We start from the raw sequence: 24,600 nt of genomic DNA, 5'->3' as shown, positions 1-24,600 counted from the left end.
GGTAAAGAGGCTGATGGAAAAAAGGCTGATTCGGTAAATAGGCCCGCTCCTCTCGCGACACATAGTCGAAGGTTTTCTGCTGGTTCACGGCGAGGACCATACTTCGGCAGCGAACTGCTCGACCAACTACATTTCCCCGAGGCATGTGGCACTTTCAATCAATTTGGCTAGTCTTGATCGAAACCCAGCTGCGCGCAGATCGTCGTCAGGGATGCGAGATTTCGTTCCATTGTTAATACAAGCCCGGAATTTCCTGTGTGCGCCCAGCGCTCCCTACTCCTTCGCTTGGTACAATCGTTCTGTATTTTTATGCAACTGCTAAAAGGGCGCCGCTGTTCTGCAGTAGCCGCTTACAGATAGAGCTGCAGTAGCCGCTTACAGATAGAGCCGTGGGTTTTGGAACGAACGCCCTGGGTTGAAGTCCCTCTTGTTTCCAAGACTAGTCATATTTTATGTAAAATATTTGCCTAGCAATCCTAAGCATTTTTTCGTAAGTAAGGGTAGTTTGGTGTCTTCTAGGTCGGTGTTCTTCTGGGACGGGGAACTTTGATACGTTTAGTTAACGTTTTGTATCCCAGCGCAATTGTCAGAGTTTGTACATACGCCGAATGCTTTATAAATATCGCGGGAGCGTTACCGGCGAGTGGGTCAGCGTCTTCTCTCGGTATAGGAAGCGGCGAAACGAGGGAGGGTAGATCGCACAGTTCTTATGCGCAGAACTAACCGTTTGGTGAAACCTTCCTCTGCTAAACTGTTCCCACAATCACAACACAACCCCTTCCAGCTGATAATTATCCGCCTCTCTTTATTGCCGTGTGGTAACAGCGGTTTCTCGTGCTTCTTGTTCGTGACAAGGAAGATAGCTGGTTGATCGCAAGTGGAATGGGGTTGCGTCGCACTTGCGGGAACACACTAGCAGACGACGTTTGCACTGACGAATTAGCTCTGCGCATGACCTTATGGTGACCAAGACCAGAGTGGGCTCGTCGTTTTGATAAACGTTTTCGCATGCCATTGTGCAAGCGGAACATATCGTCTCTAGCGGATGCTTTGCAAGCTGAGCGTCTCGAGGCGCGGCCTCCTCCCCGGCCGTGCGAACTAGCCGCGGCCGGGACACGGAAATTGAATGATTGCCTACAGCAGCTTCGACCTTCAAGTCGCGGCTCTTCTACGGTACAGAGCGCATGCGCACGACGACGACACAAGTACGAACGAACGAAGGGCGTAAGCTATTACGTGTCTTTCTCGTTCCGAGCAAGTGTTGCCAAATACAGCGAACACTGGAGTTTTAGATGGGACGCTGAGAGGAGCATCTCTTGCCCGCGGCCCTGTCCTGCGCCCGTCGTCGTCGTCGTCGTCCGCGTCCGCGTCCGCACAGCTGCGTCTCTTCTCCGCTCGCCCCCTCTCCTCTCACCGTGATAGCGCGCCCTCTCCCCCAACATCTGTGGCGCGCGCAGTGCGGTGCGCTCTCTCACTCCGCAGGTGGGCGGCGCTGCGCGCGGCGCAAACGCGCTGTGCGCATGTGCAGCGCCCTCTCTCTCCGCGGTCTCCGGGCGCGCTGCGCATTAAGCGGAGTGCCGTGCTCCGGCTGGTCTCTCAGTCGACGGTCGTCCGCGCTGCGCTTGCTCTCTTTCTCTCTCTCTCTTTCTCGCATTACCCGACGATTGCTCACGCAATTCGAGTAATCGACCCAACGGAAACGCACAATGGAACCCCCTTCAGCGTCGCATCACACCAGGATTCCCGCGAGGGGAGGTGGGCGTAATTTTTTTTGTGTGGCTAATGTTGGCCAATCTTCCCAAGTAACTCCTATGAGTACCTAACCTATCGGGTGATTACACTTGCTTCCCCTCGTTCGCAACCAAATAGCTACATTATCAGTGTCAGAAAAGGAGGGGGGTCGTGCATGCTGTGAACAAATTCTCACTGCCCACATTTCATGAAGCTTTTCAACTAATTGTGAGACGTCTTCCCAAGCTGTTACAAAATTTAACGAGCTACTGTTTGGTTTGACGAGCGCGCGCTCGAGAAACGCGTGAACGAGTGTGATCGGCATTTCCTTTGCATTTCTGTCTGCGGACACCATACGCAAACGATTTGCTCAAAAGCTTTGCTGTTAAAAGAGCCGACTTGGGTAGTGTACCGGCGCATGCGGCATTATGCGATGGTAGAACAGCCTGTTGAGGTCATCCAAACTGGATCCGGCCACCACGGTGTCCACCAGAGCGGAGCTCCGGCCAAGCAGATCCTGCAAGCCCGTGTGGGGAGCGAAACGAAGCGGCAGCGGCAGGGCTGAACGTGAGGCAAGCACCAGCTCCTCCATGGGCGTCATGCGGAAGCACGTCAGCCACGCGCTCAAAGTCTTCGGACCCCGGCAGCGGAGAGCCTTAGCCAGGCTCTGGTACGGCTCGCCGTCCTCCTGTGCATAATTCCATGCCAAGCCACTATTTTCATGGACACTAATCTGCGCCTGACCCCAGAAAAATTGGGCCCATCCCCCCGCGAGGGGGACTCGAGTAAATGCGTCGCATAGGGGGTGGGTGTATTGCGTTAACGTTTAGTGTTTGGGGAGTTGGTGGTAGTGAATGCGTTGTATCAGCAGCTTCTTGACGTAGTTTGAATGAGTCAAGGATATAAGGCGCGTTCGTAGCCTCCCATTCTGTGTCGGCTTCGTGGCGCGGTGGGTAGAGCACCATGTACATTGCGTTCCGCCCGCAGGGTCGAGGGGTCGAAACCAGGCGCCGGATAGTATTGGTTTTTGTATAGTGTAGGGGGAGGGGTGCGGACTACGACTACGGAAGTCAACGCGGGTGACATCGTGAGTTACTGAAATGCTCTGCATTTAAAAGCACCGGAGCGAAGCCTCTAGTCCGCAACCTCTCCCAAGATCCTTCATCGCGTCGCAAAGACCTTGAGCTACCGGAGTGAAAATGCGGGAGGTGGTATGTCCAGTCACGGGGTCCACCACGAAAAGGCGTCGCAGCTCTGCTCGCTCGGAGCTTCGCTGTGACAACACCACATGACTAGGCGAGGATTTAGCGGCTCTTTCGCCAGAGCTTTGACGCCCAGTCACCCCGTGAAGGGCCCGTCGGATAACCCGGTAGTGCGGGAGCTTCTGCGCAAGGGACAGCCTGAACCCAATCATCCAGTAAATTGAATGACAGACACCATGAAGTGTGCAATAAAGCCTTAGTTTAGTGAAACACTGTATGCATAGTATTCGAAAACCACCCCAAACGGAGCTTTCTCTCGTAATAAGTAGGTTCACAAGTGTGAAAATGACCCATTTGTTGCTCTTGTTAAAGCCCGCACGTCAACAGATGTCATCCTTTGAGACGTCATAGAATACTCCGTAATGGCATAAGGTGGGGAATTTCCTCTTGTTTTTAAGAGAATACGTCAAAGACCCTTACCTCGACAATATTGACTGGCAGTGCAGTTGCACGAAATGCTATTTTGTCCCGCACACACGGAACCAAGAACATGATTTTCAAGTTGATTGTAGACGTCTTAAGCGCACCGTTTTTGGGTGTGCAAGAATAGACTTACTCCGTATGACCCTATTATATCTCATTCCTCCTAATTCGTTGTGAAAGTGGGCTTTGAGCCATGCCATTATAGGCGCCCCTTTTCATCGCCTTCAGTCCGCGTTTCGAAGTGGCCTACATGAGAAATTAATGCTGGACCGCGATAATAAGACCGGATAGAAAAGCAGTGGTCGTTGATTGTTTCCATGTGGCCCCCAGGGTACCGTAGCACTGCTCAATATGACTGTGCCGATGCGGTAATTCTGCCAACGACATATTTCAATCCACCTGCATCGCAATCGCTCCCACGCTGCGTAAGCATCACGCTTCAAAGCCAACGAAATCATTTGCCGCAGCGCAGCCGGTGCTTTCGTCTCCTAACCCTCCACTCATTATCATGCGGCCAGATCAACCCGTCACAGGCCAATCAAGTACAGAGATATTACGAAAGAGTGCTGTGCGTAAAGCGCTGGGTGGATAAACAAAAGCGCAGAAATAATACCTTGCTGTGGTTTAATATTACCATGATGAATTTTCGTTATGTGGTACACAAATGGTGAAGACGTAATGTAATGCGCAGAGTACAGGGCAACTTTTCGCAGATGATTGTTGCCAGTGCTAGGCCACTGATGGTGTGCTAAAAATCTTGCCCAATTGCAACAAACAATACAAAAACTGAAAGAAACCATTGGGAGACGAGTTCCTTCTGCAACCAGTGCCCGGAAGTAACAATGAGGGCCTGCAGGTTAATGACCAGGATGTTTTTGACTGAGGAATCACAATAGTACGAAGGTATTTTGATCGGATCGACACCTACAGAACCATCTGGGATTAAACTCGCACCATGGCGCTAGGTGCTTTCGCTTGCAAGTAACCGGTGACTGACTCGCCTGATCTAGGGGTAGCAGGGAGCCGTGGACTAGACCATGGTAGACTGCGCGGCGTGCCGTGTTATTCGGCATCTGCCGGATGGCTGCCGAAAGCATGTAACCTCCGGATCCGTGGCCGATGAGAACCAGGTCGTTCGGGTCGGCCTCGAAGGAATCCGCGTTTTCTAAGACCCACTTTATCGCCACCCCCACGTCATCCAAGGCGACGTCCCGGACGTCGTCGTGGCCTGGTGGATGCAGGAAACCCAGCACCCCCTGCCGGTGGTTTGGCGCGAAGACGACAAGGTCGCCTGCAACAACAGGTCGACGGCGCCAAGTGAAAAGCTAATAGACTATAAAAAAATTTATATGCGGAAAATGCACTGCATGGCACAGCACAAAACATCCCTCGCAAGATTTTCCCTCTTCCTTACGAATTATACGGCCTACTTGCAGCAATGGCTACGAAATCAATAGCCCCAAAGTCTGTTCCCAAAGACATGCGCGTCCACAAGTAATGAGCACTCTCGTAATATAGTGAGAAAACGTTATTTCGTAGTTCATAATTTTAGCGGCGATATTGTGAAGTTTTTGCGCCAAGCGTGAAGGGAACATAAGCGCATCCACCTAACACAATAGTTTCTGCATTATTAGTACGCGGAATGGTGCTGCTGTACTACCGAAGCTTGTCGTTTCGAGAAGCTAATTTTGAATTACCCCGCACCACAACCACATTCTCACACGACACCGGTACTATGGGGACCTGCAGCCCGGCTAGAAACCAATCTACCTTCTTATTCCGACTTAATCTCATCTCACTAATAATTCCCATCAATCAGTAATCAACCGTTATTCCATTTAAATTTATGCTATTCTACCGTAATCCGTACTAATTCAACTTTATCCCCCTTGACCAATCCTAATTCATGTTAGCCCACCTTACTATCAATCTATTTCAATGAATAAGTCTACAATCAACCAATTTTGCTGAGCAGCAACCAGCGCGTGCTGTTGGCGGTGAGCGCGACCACGGACGGCACTGTGAACCACGTCTCCATGACGTAGGCTTATAGGTGTTCTCCCATTTGTAATCTGCTTCACTCGGGTTCGCTCAACCCGGTGTTTCGTTGCGCTCGGTTGACGTTTGATGCTTGCCCGCACCCGATTTCGCATGGCCAAATGTTTTACCACAAGACCTAAATGACATACACAAGCCCGAGGCGTTATTTAAAGTACGGTTTTTGACACCGCTCTGGAAGAAACTTTGTGCTCAGGTTTCAGGTTTCAGGTTTTATTGAAAAATATTTGCAGGCAGGAGAAGAACAATGGCAATTATTATTACAGAAGGAGGTCCCAGAGTTTACACTGTCGATGGGACCTCCTGTGCTGAGTACAAAAGAAACGCACACACAGGCAGGTAGAGCGTTACAGATATCAGTGAAGCGATATTTAGCAAAAAACAAAAAAAACATCAATAAAACATAATTAAAGAGATATATTCAAAGAACGGGTTAGACGTAAAAAATCAAGGCTAATGGTCATTGATTACCGGCAAACTGTTGACCCCAAGTCGTCACACTATTCCTTCTGAAGTCAGGTCTGTGCGGACCACGAAGAGTGGAAGCTAGGCGTAAGCTTTTGTGTCCGGCTATCTTTCGAACAAAGGGAACAGTCAGCTGCTAATACCCGACAACAACGAAGATCCAAGACGAAAACAAATCCTAGGCCTTCGGGGTTGTCGTCTTCGGCAGGAGGCATAACGATTGTTAAACATTTTTTGAAACCTTGCCGATCGCTGGAAAGTATTATATGGCATCACTTTACGTTGTCACAGGATGAGAGTATGCCGAGATGCATTGTTTGGCACAATAAATGTAGGCGGAGTTTCATATATTCCCCTGTTGGTATAGGCGCGCGCAAATTTTATACCGAGTTTGTAATTAGTATAGAGGTCTCTCAAAGAAAACCTTGCAATTCGAACGATACCAATAAGCTGTTCGGTTAAGGGGACCCTGCAACAATTTTTTTTTAATCTTAAATGCTTGCACAACGTAGTCACCCGACACACCCAGCACTTAGATTAGGGGGTCGCAAAGTACCTCAGCCAAAAATTTCTGCTCTATGCTCATCAGATAACTTGGAAACTGGCACGAAAGATTTTTTTTTCTCTTTCCCGGTCTTGACGTTCTACCAGGGGCGGAATTACTTCACTAAAACCATGTAGCGGCTGCTGGTCGGTTTTCTTCAGTTGCAGCACTGGACGCTTCTCGATAGCAACCTAAAAAAAGCACCAAAAACAAAGCAGGAATGGAAGGAGTATCTGGTGCGACGAGCAAACCACGCAATGCCGCTCCTTGCTGGCGATAACCATAGCTTTCGCAGTGGTTCCAGACGCAAAGGAAAAAGGGAAAGCGCTTATCGAAATTGCTGCAGGGTCCTCATAAAGCTCGCAGGCTGCGCTCGTATACAGTGGACTGCACAATAACCCCTTCATCTACAGAGCAATCGTGGTTTAAACCCTATTTAATATTTGTAGCGAGACTTGGGAATAACACACCCGTTTTTCAATACTGATTTTCTGTCCTGATACAGAAAGAGTACGGAGCGTACACAGTCAGTACGGATAGGAGCTAGTGATAGTCGGTTTCCGTCATTTCGACACGTGTGCCGCCATAACATGTTCCCTCGGCGAGCTAGTTTTTATTTAATTTAAAAGTGATCTTATTCGGCAAACACGCACGCACGCACAAATATGATAATCAAGTATGCGGTAAATTGCAAGAACACGATACTTTTTCACACCTGGAGGGACACTTACGGTACATCTCCCGCAACCGTATTTGCCTCAAATTCAGGTATGCCCCAAAGTAAAACAACACTCAAGAGGTGAAGGGTAATTTTCTTCAAGTCGTAGAACGTCAGCCCGAGTAGGCCAGAGTTTGTTCTTTACGCCTAAAGGGGTCGGAAAATCATTAAGACCTGCTTGTAGATATTCACCGGTTTCAATTCTTGTTATGCTGGAAACTGGCCCGTATGCTACTTATTGCGTTCGTTAGCCAGTATTTCGAACCTTAATCACGGTAATTATCCATTATGCATTGGAGTTGAGAGTACGTTTGTTGTGATAACGATACTATAGGAATTCGGGTCACAGAAGCTCCCTTCCAGTACTCCGGACAATATTGTCTGCGCCGTGTCTGGTTGGCGTAGAACAAAACTTCTCATTGTATGCAATTGCATGTGAATGAACAACGCACGCTGGAGAGATGCCCCTTCTTGCACGCTGCCATAACGAAAGCCAATTTTTGAAGCAGGGAATGTACGGCATAAAGCGTGCAGAAAATATTCACACTGTGAGCCTACAAAACATCCCCAAACCTTCAATTCGGACGTTAATGACGAAGCAGAAAGAATAGAGCGTTCGGAACAGAAAAAAAAACCATTCATAAAAACCAACAGCAACAAACGAAATGGAAGAAAGCCGTTTTGTTTCCCGTGTGCTGCGTGCGCCTAAGGGCACGCCGCTTGGTGCGGAGCATTACACAAGAGTCTTCATCAGAGTCTTTATAAGAGCTTCTCCTAAACACATTAGGTAAGCCTACAGATTTTCAACATCTATGGAGGAGCTGTGAGCACATAATCTCCCATATAAGCTTGAAAGGATGAGTTACACCCGATGTTCTGACCGATGCGCTGATAAAGTTGTTCGTGGGTTGAAAACCTGTGCGGGATACAGCTTGAAATTATTCAGAGGTGTCAGAAGCCGGCAAACTAACTGAAATAATGGAAAGGCGCTTTTTAGTTCACTAAAGCATTAACACAGGCGATTTTTAGCACAGGCACGGCTGGCTCTTCGAGAGGAGTGCAACTGACGACAGCGGCACGAGACACAAAGCTCACGTCATGAGCCGGGGGAGGGGGGGGGGGGATGGGAAAGGGTCTTCTCGGGGAGATCTTTGAGTGGCGCCCCCTGGCTCTGACGTCGGCTTAGGGATCCGCGCCGCTGTCGTCTGCTACACTCCGCTTGTGAGGGGCAACAGTGCCTGGGCTAGAAATCGCCCGCTTCGTTGCTGTAGTGCGTTAAAAAGCGTATTTCTAGCGACTCAGTTATTTTGCCAGCTTCTGACGCATCTGAATAATTCTAAGCTGTATCCCCCACAAGTTTGCAACACACGAAGAGATAGAGAACAACTTTCTTCAGAGTATCGGTCAGAAGATCGTGTGTAACTCGTCCTTTCTTGCTTATTCGCGAGGATCAGCGATCAGAGCTTCTCGATAAGTATTCAAAATGCGTAGGCTTCCCTGCAGAATTTTTGATATGCTCCTATGAGGACTCAACAGTCTAATACTACGTACCAAGCAGCGGCCTCTACACGCTCAGCGCACAGCAGGAAATAAAGCGGCTTTCTTCTGTTTCTTTCGTTGTGTGTTGTATCGGATTAATGTTTCTTGCTATTTTTTTTCTGCCCAATGCATTAATTTTTCTGCGGCGTCACCAACTTCTTATTAGGAGGTTTCGGGATGTTTGGGCACCTCACAAAGGTCGTGTGGATATTTCCTTCATTTTGTATGGCATACATTCCCTTCTTCACAAATTGGCTTTCATTACGGCTGCGTGCAAGAAGGTGCATATCCGCAGCGGCTTTGTTTATTCACATGCAAATACAATGACAAGGTTTGTGCTACGCCACCGCGATCGCGCCCTAAACAACGTGGTCCACAGTATACTCGAAGGCGGCTTTTGTGCTCCGAATTTCTATCGTAATTATAACGTTATCATAACGAACTGACTCTCAACTCGAACAATGATGACATGATTACGGTGTTGAAGGCATGATATACTCGCTAACTAACGTAATAAATAGTATACCTGCATATATTACAAGACTCGAAACCGAAGAAGAATTCCAAGTAGCTCTTTATTGCTTTTCAACCCTTCCAGGCGCGAAGAACAAATCCTATTCTACTCGGGATGGCGTTCTATGATTTGAAGAAAATTACTTTTACTCTCTTGTCCTGAACTGAGGACCCGGCCCACTAACCAGATCGATTTAATTGTGAAACAAAGTTTTCCCCTCCTCCCTTTACTCCTCCTCCTCCTCGAGTGCAGTTTTCCTATAACGCATATCCGAATATCGGGAAGATATGGCTGTGCAAAATGTTCCGAAATATCCCTCCAGGTCTTAACAAACATATATGTGTTACTATAAATTTAACGAAGACGTGACTCGTTTTGCTCAATAAACCTCCATACTGGTTAGATGCCTGGTATAGAATCAGCACGCGCGTATATACACACTGGGTTATTTGGAACTCAACCTACAGTTTTTGCAGTCTATAGTGCATGTCGGCAAACTTTCATGCCTTGGCAACGTAAAGTGATGTGACAAAACGCGTTCGAGCGTTCGGCAAGGTTGCAAAAACTGTTTTACCTTACATATGATTACCGGGAATTGTGATGCCTTCTGCCAAAGCCGACAGCCCTGAAGGCCTAGAATTTGTTTTGGTCTTCCATTTTCGCTGTTGTCGGTTATTAGCAGCTGACTGTTCCTTTTGTTCGAATGCTTACATGAGAAGCTGACGCCTAGCTCCGACTCTTCGCGCTCCGCACAGGACCTGCTTCGCAAGGAATGGCGTGGCGCCGGCAATGTTTCTCCCGTAGCGGTATCCAAAACTATACTTTAATTGACACCATGAGCTAGTGTATGCGATTTTAAGCCTATTATTATGATAAAAAGTTACCCACACGCCAATTCTGGTGCGGACAAGCATCACACGTTGACCGAGCGCAAAGAAACAGCAGGGAGAGGGATCCTGAGTGAAGCAGACGACAAATGCGAGAATCCCTAAGCTGACGTCATGGAGGCGCGCTTCGCAGCGCCGCCTGTGTTCGCGCTCACCGCCAATAGGCGAGCAACGCCGCCAGAGAAAAAATCGCAATCCTCCAAGGCGCAGTTCCCACCATGAGCGCATGTCACGGACTCTTGGTACCTCTCCTGTTGAGGCAGCCAACGACGACGGCCCCTTTTTGTGGGTGATGCGACAACAGCAACAACCTCTCGCCTTCATATTGGCAGAATTTTTTTTCGAATATTTAAGAAAAGCTTTACTACTCTCGCCGAGCGGTTACATAGACCTGGTAAATTGCACCTTCATTTGACCGCAGCTGCGCCTTATCCGGGGCAACGCACCCCGTGACTCGCCACGTCGAGCTCCGTCGGCGCCGCATTCGCAAACCGCTGACACCGCTAGTGCTGGCTTAGCGCATGCGCTTTCGGCAGCTGGTTCGCGCCTGACCGCGGGCCTCGCAGCGTGCATGTGAGCCTGGCCATGATGAGAGCGAGGCTGGGCCGTCTTCACTGATCGTTGCTCGGAAGCTGAAAGCTTTTAAGTGCGAATGCACTTCTTAAGCGACCCTGAACCTGCGTCCACCGGCGATGTCCGCGCACGTGGAGATGGGCGCGCGCAGCCTGGCCGCTGACATCGCACATACCCACGTGGGGGATTGGCCAGGAATATCCTCGTCTTCCTTGGCAACGGGGGGAGATGGGCGCGCGCTGCCTGGCCGCTGACATGGCACATACCCACGTGGGGGATTGCCCAAGAATCGGGCGTGAGAAGGGCTAATGCACCTGCTTAAAGGAGTACTGACACGAAATTTCAAAGCTGAGATCCGCTCTAGCAATCAAGTACAACGACAACACAAATAGGTGTCTGTGAATAAATGCATCTTTCTTTCTTTGTAGTTGTGTGTGTGTGTGTGTGATCTCTCTTTCGCGAACATTACCGAACCGCGATAATTCAACTCGTGCATTCGCACTTTCACATTCTTCCCCTCGGGGAAATGCGGGGAATTTTTTATCCGTCGTCGGCAAGCGGCGTCTGACCATACCGCAGATATAGCCCTCCGAGCCACTATAGGTTCGGGAAACCCCGGAAGCGGGACCACAACCGTAGACAAAGGCAGGTTTTGTTCGAATAGTATAAGCATCACCATCATCATCAGCCTCTCTACGCCCACTGCAGGGCAAAGGCCTCCCTCATAGATCTCCAATTATCCCAGTCCTGTGCTAACTGCGTCCAATTTATCGCTGCAAACTTCTTGATCACATCTGCCCATCTAACTTTCTGCCGCCCCCTGCCACGCTTGCCTTCTCTAGGGATACAATCTGTTACCCTTAATCACGAACGGTTATCTTTTTTCGCATTACATGCCCTGCCCACACCCATTTCTTCTTAATTTCTAATGTGTCCTTAACGCGCGTTTGTTCCTTGATCGATTCCGCTCTCTTCTTGTCCCTTAATGTTACAGCTATCATCTTCCGTTCCGTCGTTCGCTGAGTCGTCCTCAATTTAAGTTGAACCCTCTTAGTGAGACTCGAAGTTTCTGCCCCGTAGGTGAGTACCGGTAATATGCAGCGGTCATATACTTTCCTTTTCAGAAACAATGGTAGGCTGCCATTCATTATCTGAGAATGCCTGCCGAATGCACTCCAGCCCATTCTTATCCTTGTAATTATCTGTGCCTTATGGTTGGGATCTGGGGTCACTACGTGGCCTAAATAGATTCTTTTAATTTTTTATTTGTTGATACTGTAACCCTCACTTGAGGGTCAATACAGGGAGGAGTACAAACAAGAAAACAATACACAATGGCAAGACACACATTAGGTTTCATATTTCCGGTACAACAATTCTAGCGAACAGACAAACACTTTGACATTCGAACTAGCAACAGCATACTCTGCGAGTTTATTCCCCACTTCTGTGCTATAAGTGAAAAAAAGGATTTTTAAACCCGTCTAGACGAGCCCAAAAAGGCCTTATTGGGTTACTATGGTTGAACGGAGCTCCCCGTTTGGGTGCAGATTGTATGTATGCGTCTTTATTTATTTTCACTTCATCTCTTATAATTTGAAACAGGAGTTTCAACCTTCACTTTTCGCGGCGCACTCGCAGAAGTTCTAGGTTACATGATTTTAACAAATTTGGGATAGATTCCGTCCTGCAGTACCCTGAGCAAATGAAGAGCACTGCTAGTCTTTCAATTTTTTCTGGTTTATCACTCAGTAACTGCTGGTGAGGACTCCATGCAAAAAAACGCATGCTCCAAAAAAGGGCGAATAAATGTCTTAGATACAAGTAATTTAACATCTTTAGGAGCATTTTCTATTTTTTTTCCTCAAGTAAAAGACTTATAGGCTTTTGAACACACTTCCTCAACATGGGTGTGCCACCCTATATCGTTGGTAATAGTCACTGCCAGGTATCTGAAGCTGCGTGTTCTGGTCAAAACGTTATTTCTAAAGTTATAACTATATGAGAGTACAGATTCATTCTTGGTTAGATTGGTGACCATTGTTTTAGAGAAGTTAATTTTTATTCCCCACTGGGCGAACCAATTATGCAAGGCTTGCAGAGATCGATTAGTTTTTATTTGGTCGTTCGCGTTAGTTACAGGAGGGTAAATTAAACAATCGTCTGCAAAAAAATTGATATTAACCGGGCATTCGACAACTGGGGAAGTATCATTCATAAAAATTAAAAACAACACAGAACCCAGAACAGACCCCTGTGGGACACCGGACAATACTTTCAACGAACTAGATGTGCAGTCACCGATACGTACTTTCTGTTGGCGGTTCTTTAAATACGTGGCTATCCAGTTTAGTATATCCGAGCTACGTCCTCATTGCTGCAGCTAAAAAATTTATATGTTGTGCGGAACGTTATCAAACGCCTTAGCGAAATCCACACAGATGACGTGTATTTGTGTAAGGTATATTTGCTTACCACTTCCACTGTCTCGCCACCTGTCTCAAACCGCTGTGCTCTCCCGAAGTTATTGAGCATTACTTTATTTTCTGCATATTATTTTTAGTATAATAGTCTAATAAATAGTGTAATAATATAATTCGTTAAATAGTAGAATAATTACAGCTATTCCGAAGGTGACAGTGCGCAACCAATACTTAACCCGGCTAAAACAAGCTTTTGATTTGCATATCCTGGGGTGGCTGCGCTAACCCATAGCCGTTTTTTCCAAATATTTCCACTAATGACGCATGGCATCTTTGTTTGAGAGACAAGCACGGGCTCACCATATGCGGCCAGGTCCGACCAGTCCCGGTCGTTGCTGGAACCCGTCTCGAACCAGCTTCCCTTCAGCACCACCACCAGCGTCCTTCTCCGGCCGTCGGGTGGAAGGGGCTTGGTTGGGACCCATATGTTGGCGTGCAGGCAATCTTCGGAGCCGATGACGCTGCCGTTGACCAACTGGGCGCACGGCTCGCGTGGCTCCAGGGCCACGTGCACACGGCACGGTTCCCGGGACAGCGGTACGGGCTTGGAGAAGCGACGGTCAGGGCCCTCCGTGCTCTTGGCGAACGGGACGCCGAGGAAGCGCACGAGGGGAATGTCTACGAAGCTCACCTTGCGCCCTACCAGGCGGCCGGTCTTGGTGTTGACCTTGGTGAGATAAGCGCAGTGCGATAAAGAAATTAGATCACTTACGGGAGAGACGAAATGGCTGTGCCGTTTACAAGTAAAGCAGAAGTCTGTAATAATAATGAGTTATAGCAGAGGGGAGAGCGGGTCCCGGCAGGAAACCCGGTACACCCGCACATGGGCACAACCAGTTTTTCCGCCTCTGCACACCAGCAGTAGTGCCGTTTGTCTACCGGGTACCGTACCAGGACCGATTGCCCGCTCTACTTTAACTCTCTGGTACTGCAGAGAGTGGAACGGTAGGGCAACTAGACTCGTAGAGGAACCCGAACCACAATTCTCAAGCAATTGAGAGCTTATTGATGTTCTAAAGTTCATTCGACAATCTCAGGAGTATTTAACCCAGGGGGCAAAAAGTAGCACGCTGTCAACGTACCAAGGTGGTGCCCTCTGATAGCGGCTTGTCGAGCGGGGGGCAGGAGCCGCTGCGCGCAGAGAAGAGGGACAGCGCCAAGACGAGTATGACCATTCCCGCCAAAGTGAGCATTATAAAACTCGCCACGATGGACAGGACATCCATACTGCAGAAGCGAGAGAAAAACTGTTAGGTAACATTTTTTTCTCATTCCACAAAATTTCTTAGTCTAACGGGAGAAGCGCGCGGTAGAATGAAGTGTCAAAGATTTTTAACACGAAAGTGTTTTATGCCGGGGTACAGAAAGACCTCAGCGACGTCCTATTTGTCATGGAAATGGCATCTCCAGAAATAGTTCATTGTCGCGGTGGCGCTAGGATTTGAGCCCATGATCACTCTGGCCGCAACGCGAGGTGTAGTGAGGCCCTCTGCCGACTGGGCTATAGACTTCAGCGTGCATAGCTCTAGGAACGCGCCTTATATCCTTCTCTATTCAGATGGGGCTGCCTTCTAAGACAGGTGAAGCGAAGTAGGCCGTCATGACCCTAACCAGCACCGATAGTTAGAGCCTCGATACGGCAGCGTATACCAGCCCCTTTTTACGCTGCGGCTGTGATGGCCCCGTCCACAGTGGAGGAATGATTCCTTCACCGTGGCGGGCCCGTGTAATAAAACTTGCATTAAAGCAGAAAGGCAACGACGCCTACTGGTGAAAGTCGCTCTCCTGAGTGCTTTGGTGCGACGACTGACGCCAGAGGGAAGAGGAATGCGTTCACGCATTCGCGGTCCAAGCTATGAACCCTGCCTCTCACGTTCCACAAGCTGCGTTCGTCGCAACGCAGGCGTCTGCCGTACACACCACGGAGGAGGACCGAACTGGTCGCACCTATGCCGAAGATACCCGCCATCAGGACGTTGTCCACCAAGCACACCCACAGTACAGCTGCCGACACGCAAATCATGTTCCTTTGGCTGTAGGGGACCGTGCTTCAGCAAATGATTCGCTGACAACTCGTTCGGTTTCGTTCGCAAGGTTCGCGAGAGCCTCGGGTTTCAATCGTATTTACGCAATGCTCCAGCCCGTGTAATGCAGTCTCTAATGTTGATAAGTATAACGGTCCCATACCAACGAAATATAAAATAGCCATGTACAAGTTCATATCCACGCACAATAAACATTCAACTGCTTCTGTGAAGGCATCTCTCACTTTCGTGTTTTACCGATTCCTATGAAAGAGGGATCAACCCCATTTTTCAAATCAAGTCTCCATCGGTTTTCAGCAAGCCATGTGACCAATGTACTAGAATTATGTATGAAACATTTGCTTCTTTGGGGACAGAGGTTGGCAGGTTGAAAACCAGGCCTGGAAAGCTCCGAAAATGTGGTCGAAATACTGTGAGGGCCCAAAAGCAGCTTCAGCTGGCGCATGCGCAGTGCTTATGGTGTGTCGACAACTGTTGCTGTTACCAGGCTGTCACGCTCACGCTATTGAAGTTTCCAGTTACAAACTTCTTAGAAAACATTGCTGATAACACGAACAAAACGCAGGAAGTGCGCAACATATCGTTTCTTGTGTGTCTCTTTTACATCATCACCGTTATTCGCATTCGTTCTGCACCGTGCTCTGAACCAACTGGCACTAAACCATACACGGCTGTTGCAAATGTTTCTTAACGCGATCAACAATACTTTAAAGGCTCCTAAAACACCAAATTATTGTGTGCTACATCCATATTCAGAACATTGAGATCCAGATTTCAAATAGGCACCATTCGAAATGAAGCTAACCTGTTGCAATCTCAGAAAGCAGCAAAAAAAACTTAAAACGATCGAAACATGCTTAACGGAATAGGTGTACGTTTTAACAGGCATTCAAATCAGGATTCATTCAAAAAGGAATTTCGATGAACAAAATAACGAGCCTTTCCACTTCGTCAAGGCGGATGACCAGCGAATATATTTAGCACACGACGTAGGCGGGATACAAAATTTAAGCAAAATGTCACGGCAAATATTTATTTTGAGCATTGGCAGTGGCCATTTCGAAGAATGACACATACACACAAGCTCACGCATTAGTGCTCTTAAACATGGCGCCTTTTTTTAACTGATCCACGAAACATATATCTAAGAAATGAGACGCGTAAACTTCTGGTATTGGTCCCGTTTAATCTTATTAATCTTGCTTATTCATAACTTCCGTACACAACATGCATATCCATGACATGAGACGCATCAGTTTGAGGCCAAAGTCCTGTTTAGGTCTCGAAAACTGTGCCTATTCACAAGTAACCAACTCAATATGCAAATTCAAGAGACGGGAAAGTATAGTCTTGGGGCACAAATAATCTATTGAACTGCGTAGGGCTAATAGAGAACACAGGCACGTTTGTTTTACAACTCGCTGTTTAAAGACACGCTGTGCCTCGATAATTTTTATTCTGGGATACGAGAAATACAAGAAACCCTACCCATACATATGCTTCGCTCATAAAGTGACATTTTAGATGCGACGGAATCTCATTCACTCGCCTTGTCCCTCAATACGGCGTTGTCGTTGTCCGTCCACACCCCTCCCCCATTCTCCTCGCCGCGCTAGCTGCGCTCTCCGCCGCTCACCCCCTCTTCTCTCCGATAGCGAACGCTCTCTCGCGAGGGGCATTGGATTGGATTCGACTGGATTGGCTTGGCTTGGCTTGGATTGGATTGGATTGGATTAGATTGGATTGGGTTTGTATTGGATTGGATTGGATTTGATTGGATTAAAGCGGATTGTGTTGGATTGTGTTGCGTCATAGCCGCGCCACGTTGCGTCATAGCCGCGGCAGGGGGTTCACGGCACGTTTCACGCGATGGGAGAATCAACCCAACGGAAACAACAACGGAACCCCCTATGCGTCGCATGTACACAGGGGTTCCCGCGAGGGGAGGTGGGAGTAATTTTTAATTCTGGGATTACTGATCGGTAATGAACCACTAACCGTTGCCTACCGGTCTGTCGTGAAAGAAGAACAGAGGGAATGTTTCTCCACGGACTTTACGAACTTATTGAAATCCTTAAGACAAATTCATAATGGTTTTTCCAACTTTTGCAAACCAGAACAAGGACTGGTTAAACGACTGGTGTAGAATACACCAGAGTACCAAGCCATTGCCCACATGCCAGTACGGGGATTTGGCCACGTGATTCATGTATAATGGAAGCTCTGTGTCTCGTGCAAGGAGTACTGAGTAGCTTGCTTGCATTGTCAAAAAGTTGTTCGCCTTCTTTCATGCAGTCTTTTTGAAGAAGAGAGGGGGGTCTGTTTGTTTATATTAATACTTTGGCAGGTAGGGTGGACTACTAAGATAAACCCGTCTTCCTTGTCAGTCTGAGAGAGTCTGGAATACGCTTACCCGTGGGCACCACCCTCGGGACCCGGTGCGGCAGCGGGTTTGGCCGCGCTCAGCGCAGTGGGGACCGGCCCTGTAGCTCGCAGCTCTGAGATCGTCTTTTGGGTCTGAAAATAAGGCGTGCAATAAGAGGAATCATTTAGAAAAAACGTCAACTCTTCAGTGAGGTGAGATAATTTGCATGTTGGAAAACTACACCCCACAGGACGTCGCTTACCCATTGTCGATGTACTATCAGCGGCAAATGAAACGCGAACACAGAAATATGAACCGGAACGTGCAAACATGAAAAATACCGTTCTGAGAGTTCTTATAATGGCTTGCTATTGGAATTTTTGGAAGTCCACTTTCCCAAATTTGTTTTTGTAACTAAGCGACGCGTCATTTTGGCTTGCATGGTAAGAAATCGCGCTATTTGTGTGTTCAGGTTCATATTTTCGCGTTCGCGTTTCATTTGACGCCGAGTACACTCACTATCAATTCGAAGGTGATCGCGGGAGCATCTATCGACGGCCGTTTCACGCTGCATAACCGCCGATTTCAGAAATTTTTAGATCAAAAGCGCAATCCCTTCTTACGCGCGCAGTCTCTTGCGTGATATAACGATTTTACAACCTGTAACATGGCACTTCTGTTGGTCGTTTTGCCAATCAAGTGATCTCCTTCAAATTGATGGCGATCTTACGGCTAAAAATTTCAACTTCGAGAAAGAAAGGCAAAAGATTGGCATGAATGTAATGTTAGTAGCAGAAAAAATAGAAATAGCGCAAAAGGTGTTCGTTAGCTTCAAAGATCATCACCATCACGAGAGATTGCTAGCCGTCAGAGGAAGCTAGACAAGCACAAAGACAGAGCAGTGCAAGCGCAGACATGGGTGACGTGGATTACACAGCGGTAAAATTTCTCAACAAAGTCTGACAAACGTGCGAGTCAATTTATGTAGATACAAGTAACTGGTTTTCACCCATGTAGAGAAAACGCATATCCTAGTTACGTGTTATATAGGCTTTCGCGTAGAATCTCATAGTTTTGCAACAAATTGCAGGCTTCACTTGTTGCCCGCGCAAAACAAATAAATTCCAATCCTTCCCCAAGAAAGTTGAAGGAAACCGGAAAGCTAAACGTGCGTGCAACCTTCGCTAACAGTCCGTTCAATCGATCGTCAAAGACCGAGGTGGCAAACGAGGAACAAACTCACGCGATGATTTTTCGCACTCGTAACTAACGCATCAAGGAACGATCTAAATGTATATCGATACGCGGTTTAAGAGATAAAGATATACTATCGTACTCCTTCATGATCGACAGGTGTATTCTCTTATGTACAACATTACTTTATTGCGATTTTAAATTAACCATTGTGCCACGATGGAAGCCAGTTATCACACACGCGCAGTGTGTCTAGAGACGTTACCAGGGCTTTTCGGTCTACCAATCTGTCTACAGAGAACTTCGTTAGTTTTTTTTTTTTTTTAGAGGATGCCACCGGTGCCACGAAGAAAGCTTCCGTTAAAAAATTTAAATGCGAAAAATTCTAGCTGTGAACAGTTTTATCCTGACAATGCTAGTCGTGTTTGATGGGTTAGTCTTCCAGGTGCAAGCCATGCGTGGGTTCCACTCGTCACCTGCGTATCGACGGTCTCTTCGGGAGGACGTGCTTGGGAGGGCGACCTCTCGGCAGCCTCCGATGCTGGCAAGGTGTGCTCGCGGACGGTAGAACCGGGAGTTGCGGGGATGCCTGCAGCTCCGAGAGTGGATCGGCCTGAGTCGCGGCTCTTCCGGCGCGATAGGCGTTCCTCCTTGATGGTGGTTCTGCCGACATTTTTAAGACGAACGTCTTAAACATCGATGCTTCATGAAACGCGTAAGGTACGGAAAATAAGTTTGAGGCACGCGTTCTGAAATGGGGGAGGTCAGGGTGGTTTAAGCCTCCCGCCACCCGTTTTGTCATAAAGAGGAGGCTCATGCCTCACCTGGTCTTGGCCCGAATTCAGGGACCACGGTCGAAAAAAAAAAACTATCTGGAGTGGTTTAAAGCGTGAAGCTAAATAAAACCAAGTCATTTTTGCCGCAACACACGCGTCCTTTGTTATTTAATTTTTCCATTCGCCTTCTTTCTTTCTTCAATGTATTCTATGACACACTACTATCACTAGGGTTTTGATGGTCTTGTAAGCGAGAGTAACTGAATCTCTTTCCATATTCCTTTCAGATTGTTGACTGCGCCCCGCGTGAAGGCTCCTGAGAGTACATTTTGCGTGCCGCGCCGACGATGGTGTTGCTCTGGCGTGATAAAACTATAAAATAGCCTTAATTACTACAGTGTGTATGACATTTGAAGCGCATAAGAAGCCATTACCTAAATAAATGCTGTTTGATTGAAGATTACATACTAAAAGTCAGGGATGACTTTTGTGGAAACTTTTATTTTACAGACCCGAAGAAAACGCACCCTGGTTTCTTGAACAAAATCGTCAGCATCATCATCATCAGTGGTGGTCTTGAGACCGCAACCTTTAGAGCGCCTCCTAAGCCTCTGTTGTGAGATGCGCAGAATCGCGCATAAAATCGGAGGGCGAGCCGGGAAAGAAAATAAGAGCGCCGGAGGAGGGTTTTGAGACCAGGCGACAGAACGATGGACGTTCTGTACTCGGCTAGTATGCGTCGCGGCGTGCCCTCACACCTTTATTCCCCGTCACCGTGACTGAAGGCAAAGCAAGCCCTGGTCGCGGGCTGGTTGTACAGTCAGGATTAATTTGAAGGTTATCGCGGGAGCACCGACCAAGCAAGACCAAATTAGTTCCAAATTAAAATTGTTTCCGACAATTTGTTTATAAATTACTTGTGATTACCCCACTATATAAAACACTAGATTTTATATGAGCAAGACGGCATGTACTCCACAAAAATCGGTTGTCTATCCCTTTAAGGATATTTTGTTATTAGTAGCACCCTACTGAAACACAAGAATACACCTTTTTGAAATGGTATTTTCATCGTTAATTATGCCCTTTCAAAAGGCTCCCTTCCTTGGATTTTGATGTGGCTGATGGGTGTTAGTTATAAACAAAAAGAATGTATGTCCATTTCGAGTGCATGGAGAGAGCCATGCACCGACCACACTAGGCCAACGTGAATGTTCAACAAGAAGTTGTTTATCAGCAGATCAACAGAAGCTCCAGCCACGCTTTCGTAAATTAACATTCTTAGAACGTTACAAGCATTCCGTGTACTTATTTAGGTAATTTCTTCTGTCAACCACAAGTTTTGTTTTTAACCAGGACTGCAGTCCTGGTTTAAAATGTGTAAATTATGTGTAATTTAGAAATTTTATATTACGTGGCTTCTTGTAAAAGGGGAAATACAGACAAAGATATAAAACAAGTGTACCGTTTTTAACGACATTGTCCAGGGCCAGCCATCTACGGGCTGACGGGGTGACAAGCATATCAATTTGATGACCCAGAATGTTAAACTTGTTTTTCCTCGAGTGTTCTCTGCTTGTAAAACTAACGACTGCTGCCAGAGTGTGCTGCACCTTAGTGTTCTGACCCGTTTTGTTCAGTTATCTGGTGTCGCCTTTGTTGCACAACAAGCAAGTTTAATAAGGCCACGGAAACACCTCCTGAAGCGTGAAAGACTGCAGCCTATTTGCTGGCCAGCATACCAAATTTTCACAATTCTAACGCGGAGATTTTTACAAGCGAAGTTGTTGTAGCTGGCCGTAATATGTTACGCGTAAAGGCCCAACCACTCGCACGCGTAAAACCGACGTACTCGCGCAACGACGTAAACCGGCGTAAGCGCGTAAGGAACCGGCGTACCCCGGCGTACGCGGAATGCATTGGTACGCGCTTGTTACGCCCAAGTCAGAACGCGCAAGACATCGACGCAAACATACGGACGTACGGTGTTGACGTACATCTCTGGCGGTGATGTTATCGGCGGTCAGGTCGCATAACAAGACCGTGAATTGATAAATAAGCTAACTTCACTATTCATTATGCGATAAAAAACCAAACAACCGGACAAAACACGCGAAGCAACGAGCAACTATGGGAGCAAGGCAGTTTTACGCCAAATGTAGCGGAAGGGTTTCGTGCCTACCAAGTATGCATACTAATCCTTAACGTTTTTTTTTAATGTCCCAAGAACTGTTTTAGTTGTTTCTGTATTAAATATACGTATTTTTGTGAGAATAGGCATCATTTGCTTTATTTGAGTTAAAATGTAGTTGAACTGGTCGCCACAAAGCTGAGTCCGAAGTAGTCGAGCCACACTGCGCGGTGCTTTGGTTTACACGCGAGTTGCGGCGATATGTGGTTACTCGCCCTCTCCGACGTCGTCGGCCGGCGTAAAGGCAGCGGCGTATGCCGCCGCAGGCGTACGTCGTTGCGCGAGTACGTCGGTTTTACGCGTACGTTTAATACGTTAAAATGCAAAAAAAAAAATGCCGAGCGCTCGTAAGCGCGTGCATCGGGGCGACCTGTGATTGTCACGGGCACGCACAGTGTCTTTAGCAAAAAAAAAAAAAAAAAAAAACCGAGAACTCCGAGGAGCGCCTCGAGCTGCCTAACAACCAACGCCACAGCTTACGCAACACCTGCTCTAAGAAACCTCGATGGGGCTCCAGGAACGCCGCGCATACGTCGTGCGCGTACGCGCCGCCACTGCGTTCAATTGCCGCCAAGCGCTACCCTGCATTAAAACTTGGTATGGGGGCACGATGATATTGATGCATATGAGGGGAACTACCACTAGGACAGTGCAAAGCGAAGACGGAAACTGTAAATAAACAATTGAGAACTTGTACAAATGCGTGGTGATGTGTCCTTCAGTGTTCACGTAGACCGAAATCCCGCAGCATCGCTGTGGTTCAAGCGTTGCGCGATTTAGTGCCACCTTCGCATGTTCTTTCTAATAAAAATGACCCTTGAAAACTACCTGCGCGTTACACTTCTACTGAAAGCTGAGAAACCTCTAAACCGAAACTGCCAACTTGAAACAGAAACGAAGGGGCTCAGTGAATGATGGAAGCTTCATTTACACGCAAAGTATTCTTGTTGGCGAGAATGGAAGGGAATTAGGCAGCTCCTGTATCTATCTAAGGCGTCCCAGAGACGTGCGTTCACTAATGGCACAAACAGAGGGAATATATTTTTAAGCGCAAAGATTCATCGAAGTGCTCCAGCTGGCTAAGCGTGTGCCGATTTAGGTTCAATTGAATGTACTGAGCAATATCGAGGCGCCTGTTCAAGGCTTTATTTCATGTGCGCGCTGAAATCAGCACCAAGATAATGTCGTTTCCGGGGGTTGAATTTTACTGCTTGTTGCAATCAGTGGTGCGTTAGAGTCGTGCGAATACGGTATTTCCTCAGCTCCGTGGCAGGTCGTAGTGCGTGACTACAAAACTACAGCTGCTTCACGTTTGCTGTTCTATTTTCTCCAACATTTCCCTGAAAAACCATTGTGCATTCAGGGTAACATCACACTCGGCGAATTGCGCGCACGCTCAACCCCTCAAACACGAAAATTTAGTCGTAGGACGCGTAGGACAGGAGAAGGTGTTGGTCATAGTGTTGATCACAGAGTACTAGCTCGAACCTACACGTTGTTACACACGTGCGTTCGGCCAATATTTTGCCTATTCGAAGGCGCATAAAGAAAAATCTCGCTAATTCGAACTTGAATGATCCGAAATGAATGATGGGAAGCTTCGTAGAAGTGCATATATAGAAATCAACTGCCCTTCTGTCGATACGACACCCATGGGAGAACGCTAAGCTGTCCAAAATCAAGTTCAGCGCCAAACGAACCGACGCAGAAGCGAGCACCTGTTTCTTAACAGGACGGTGGACTGCACTGTGACTGTGCTCTGAAGTGCCTTCCTGATACGGGCCTTCCATGGCTTTCCCTAGCGTTCAACTATCACCTTCGTCAGACGGAGGGCTGCATTTTCTGTCTAATTTGGCGCGTCCATGAATCTCTCTCCAAATCACCACGCACTCATTGTGAACAAGGCACACGGGGGAGCATGCCTTCCCTCCACCAATGATAACAAAAAGCTAGGTTATCTGTTCCCCACTCGCTAACTGGCCCATCATATTCATTTTGCTGTTTTTCCTAACAGATAGTGTGGGTTTATATATTCTGTACAGTGCCTGCGGTTTTCATTGATTGTTCGGGGAGATCGGCCTATGTGTCAATTCTTAATCTTTTTTCTTTCGTGCAGTAAACTTTTCTTTACTGGAAAAAAGCATTCGTCCCTCGCCAATCGAAAGCCGGTTAAGTATCACTAGCGGTCATCGTTACCCTTTGTTCCCCTGCCCTTACTGCCCTGGTGAGGCTTGGGCATACAAAAGTAAACTGGAGCTGCGAATTCTGCACTTGTCCTCCTCAACACAAAGGTGCACTTTGTGTTAACGGAGCAAGTTATGTCTTAAAATGAATTCACACAAGACTGCTGTCATCTGCCTTCCAGTAATGTGCGCTGGTCCTATATGAGCACAAATATACTTCCGAAGATAGCGATTTAAAACAGTCAATCGCTATGTAACGTGTTCACAAAAACACATACCAAATATTACATTGCGTTTTTACACTTGCACCTTACATCTCAGCAGGGGCCGCACCAACATGCAAAATAATATACCTCCTTCTTTGTTTCCCTGTCAATGCTCGTCGCCCGCTCTGGCGTAAATTTGCGACGCCGACGCAGCCTCTATGACGCAGCTGGCGCTGACTTGACTTGAGTGGTTCGGTTTGAAGATGAAAAGAAATGGACTGGGGATAATTTTGAGCCCATCTGGGGGCTCACCGGCGTACAACCCAGTCCGGGGGGTAGGGAATATAGAAGGGGGTGAATAGGATAGGGTAGAGAAAAGGAGATAGGTAAAGAGAGAAAAGAGAAAAGAGTTAAGGCGCTGCGAAGAAAAGAAGCGTTGCCAC

At 47.5% G+C, this 24,600-nt stretch overlaps 1 protein-coding gene across 1 annotated transcript in view; it reads right to left on the bottom strand.

Annotated features, from left to right (window-relative positions):
- LOC144139765 (uncharacterized) overlaps positions 1-24,600 on the bottom strand; it is a 44,465-nt gene that overhangs the window by 10,785 nt on the left and 9,080 nt on the right. The window contains exons 2-7 of the mRNA XM_077672028.1: positions 19,278-19,464; positions 17,656-17,759; positions 14,280-14,424; positions 13,498-13,864; positions 4,418-4,707; positions 2,144-2,419 (exon numbers count right to left, since the gene is read on the bottom strand). Of these exons, the coding sequence (XP_077528154.1) occupies positions 2,144-2,419; positions 4,418-4,707; positions 13,498-13,864; positions 14,280-14,424; positions 17,656-17,759; positions 19,278-19,464 (1,369 nt within the window). The remainder of the gene's footprint in view (positions 1-2,143; positions 2,420-4,417; positions 4,708-13,497; positions 13,865-14,279; positions 14,425-17,655; positions 17,760-19,277; positions 19,465-24,600) is intronic.

Source organism: Haemaphysalis longicornis, unplaced genomic scaffold, assembly GCF_048455015.1.
Source record: "Haemaphysalis longicornis isolate Haplotype H1 unplaced genomic scaffold, Haemaphysalis longicornis Haplotype H1 scaffold_5, whole genome shotgun sequence".
Lineage (NCBI taxonomy): Eukaryota > Metazoa > Arthropoda > Arachnida > Ixodida > Ixodidae > Haemaphysalis > Haemaphysalis longicornis.
The sequence above is the reverse complement of the archived record's forward strand: the minus strand, read 5'-3'. Positions and strand labels throughout refer to the sequence as shown.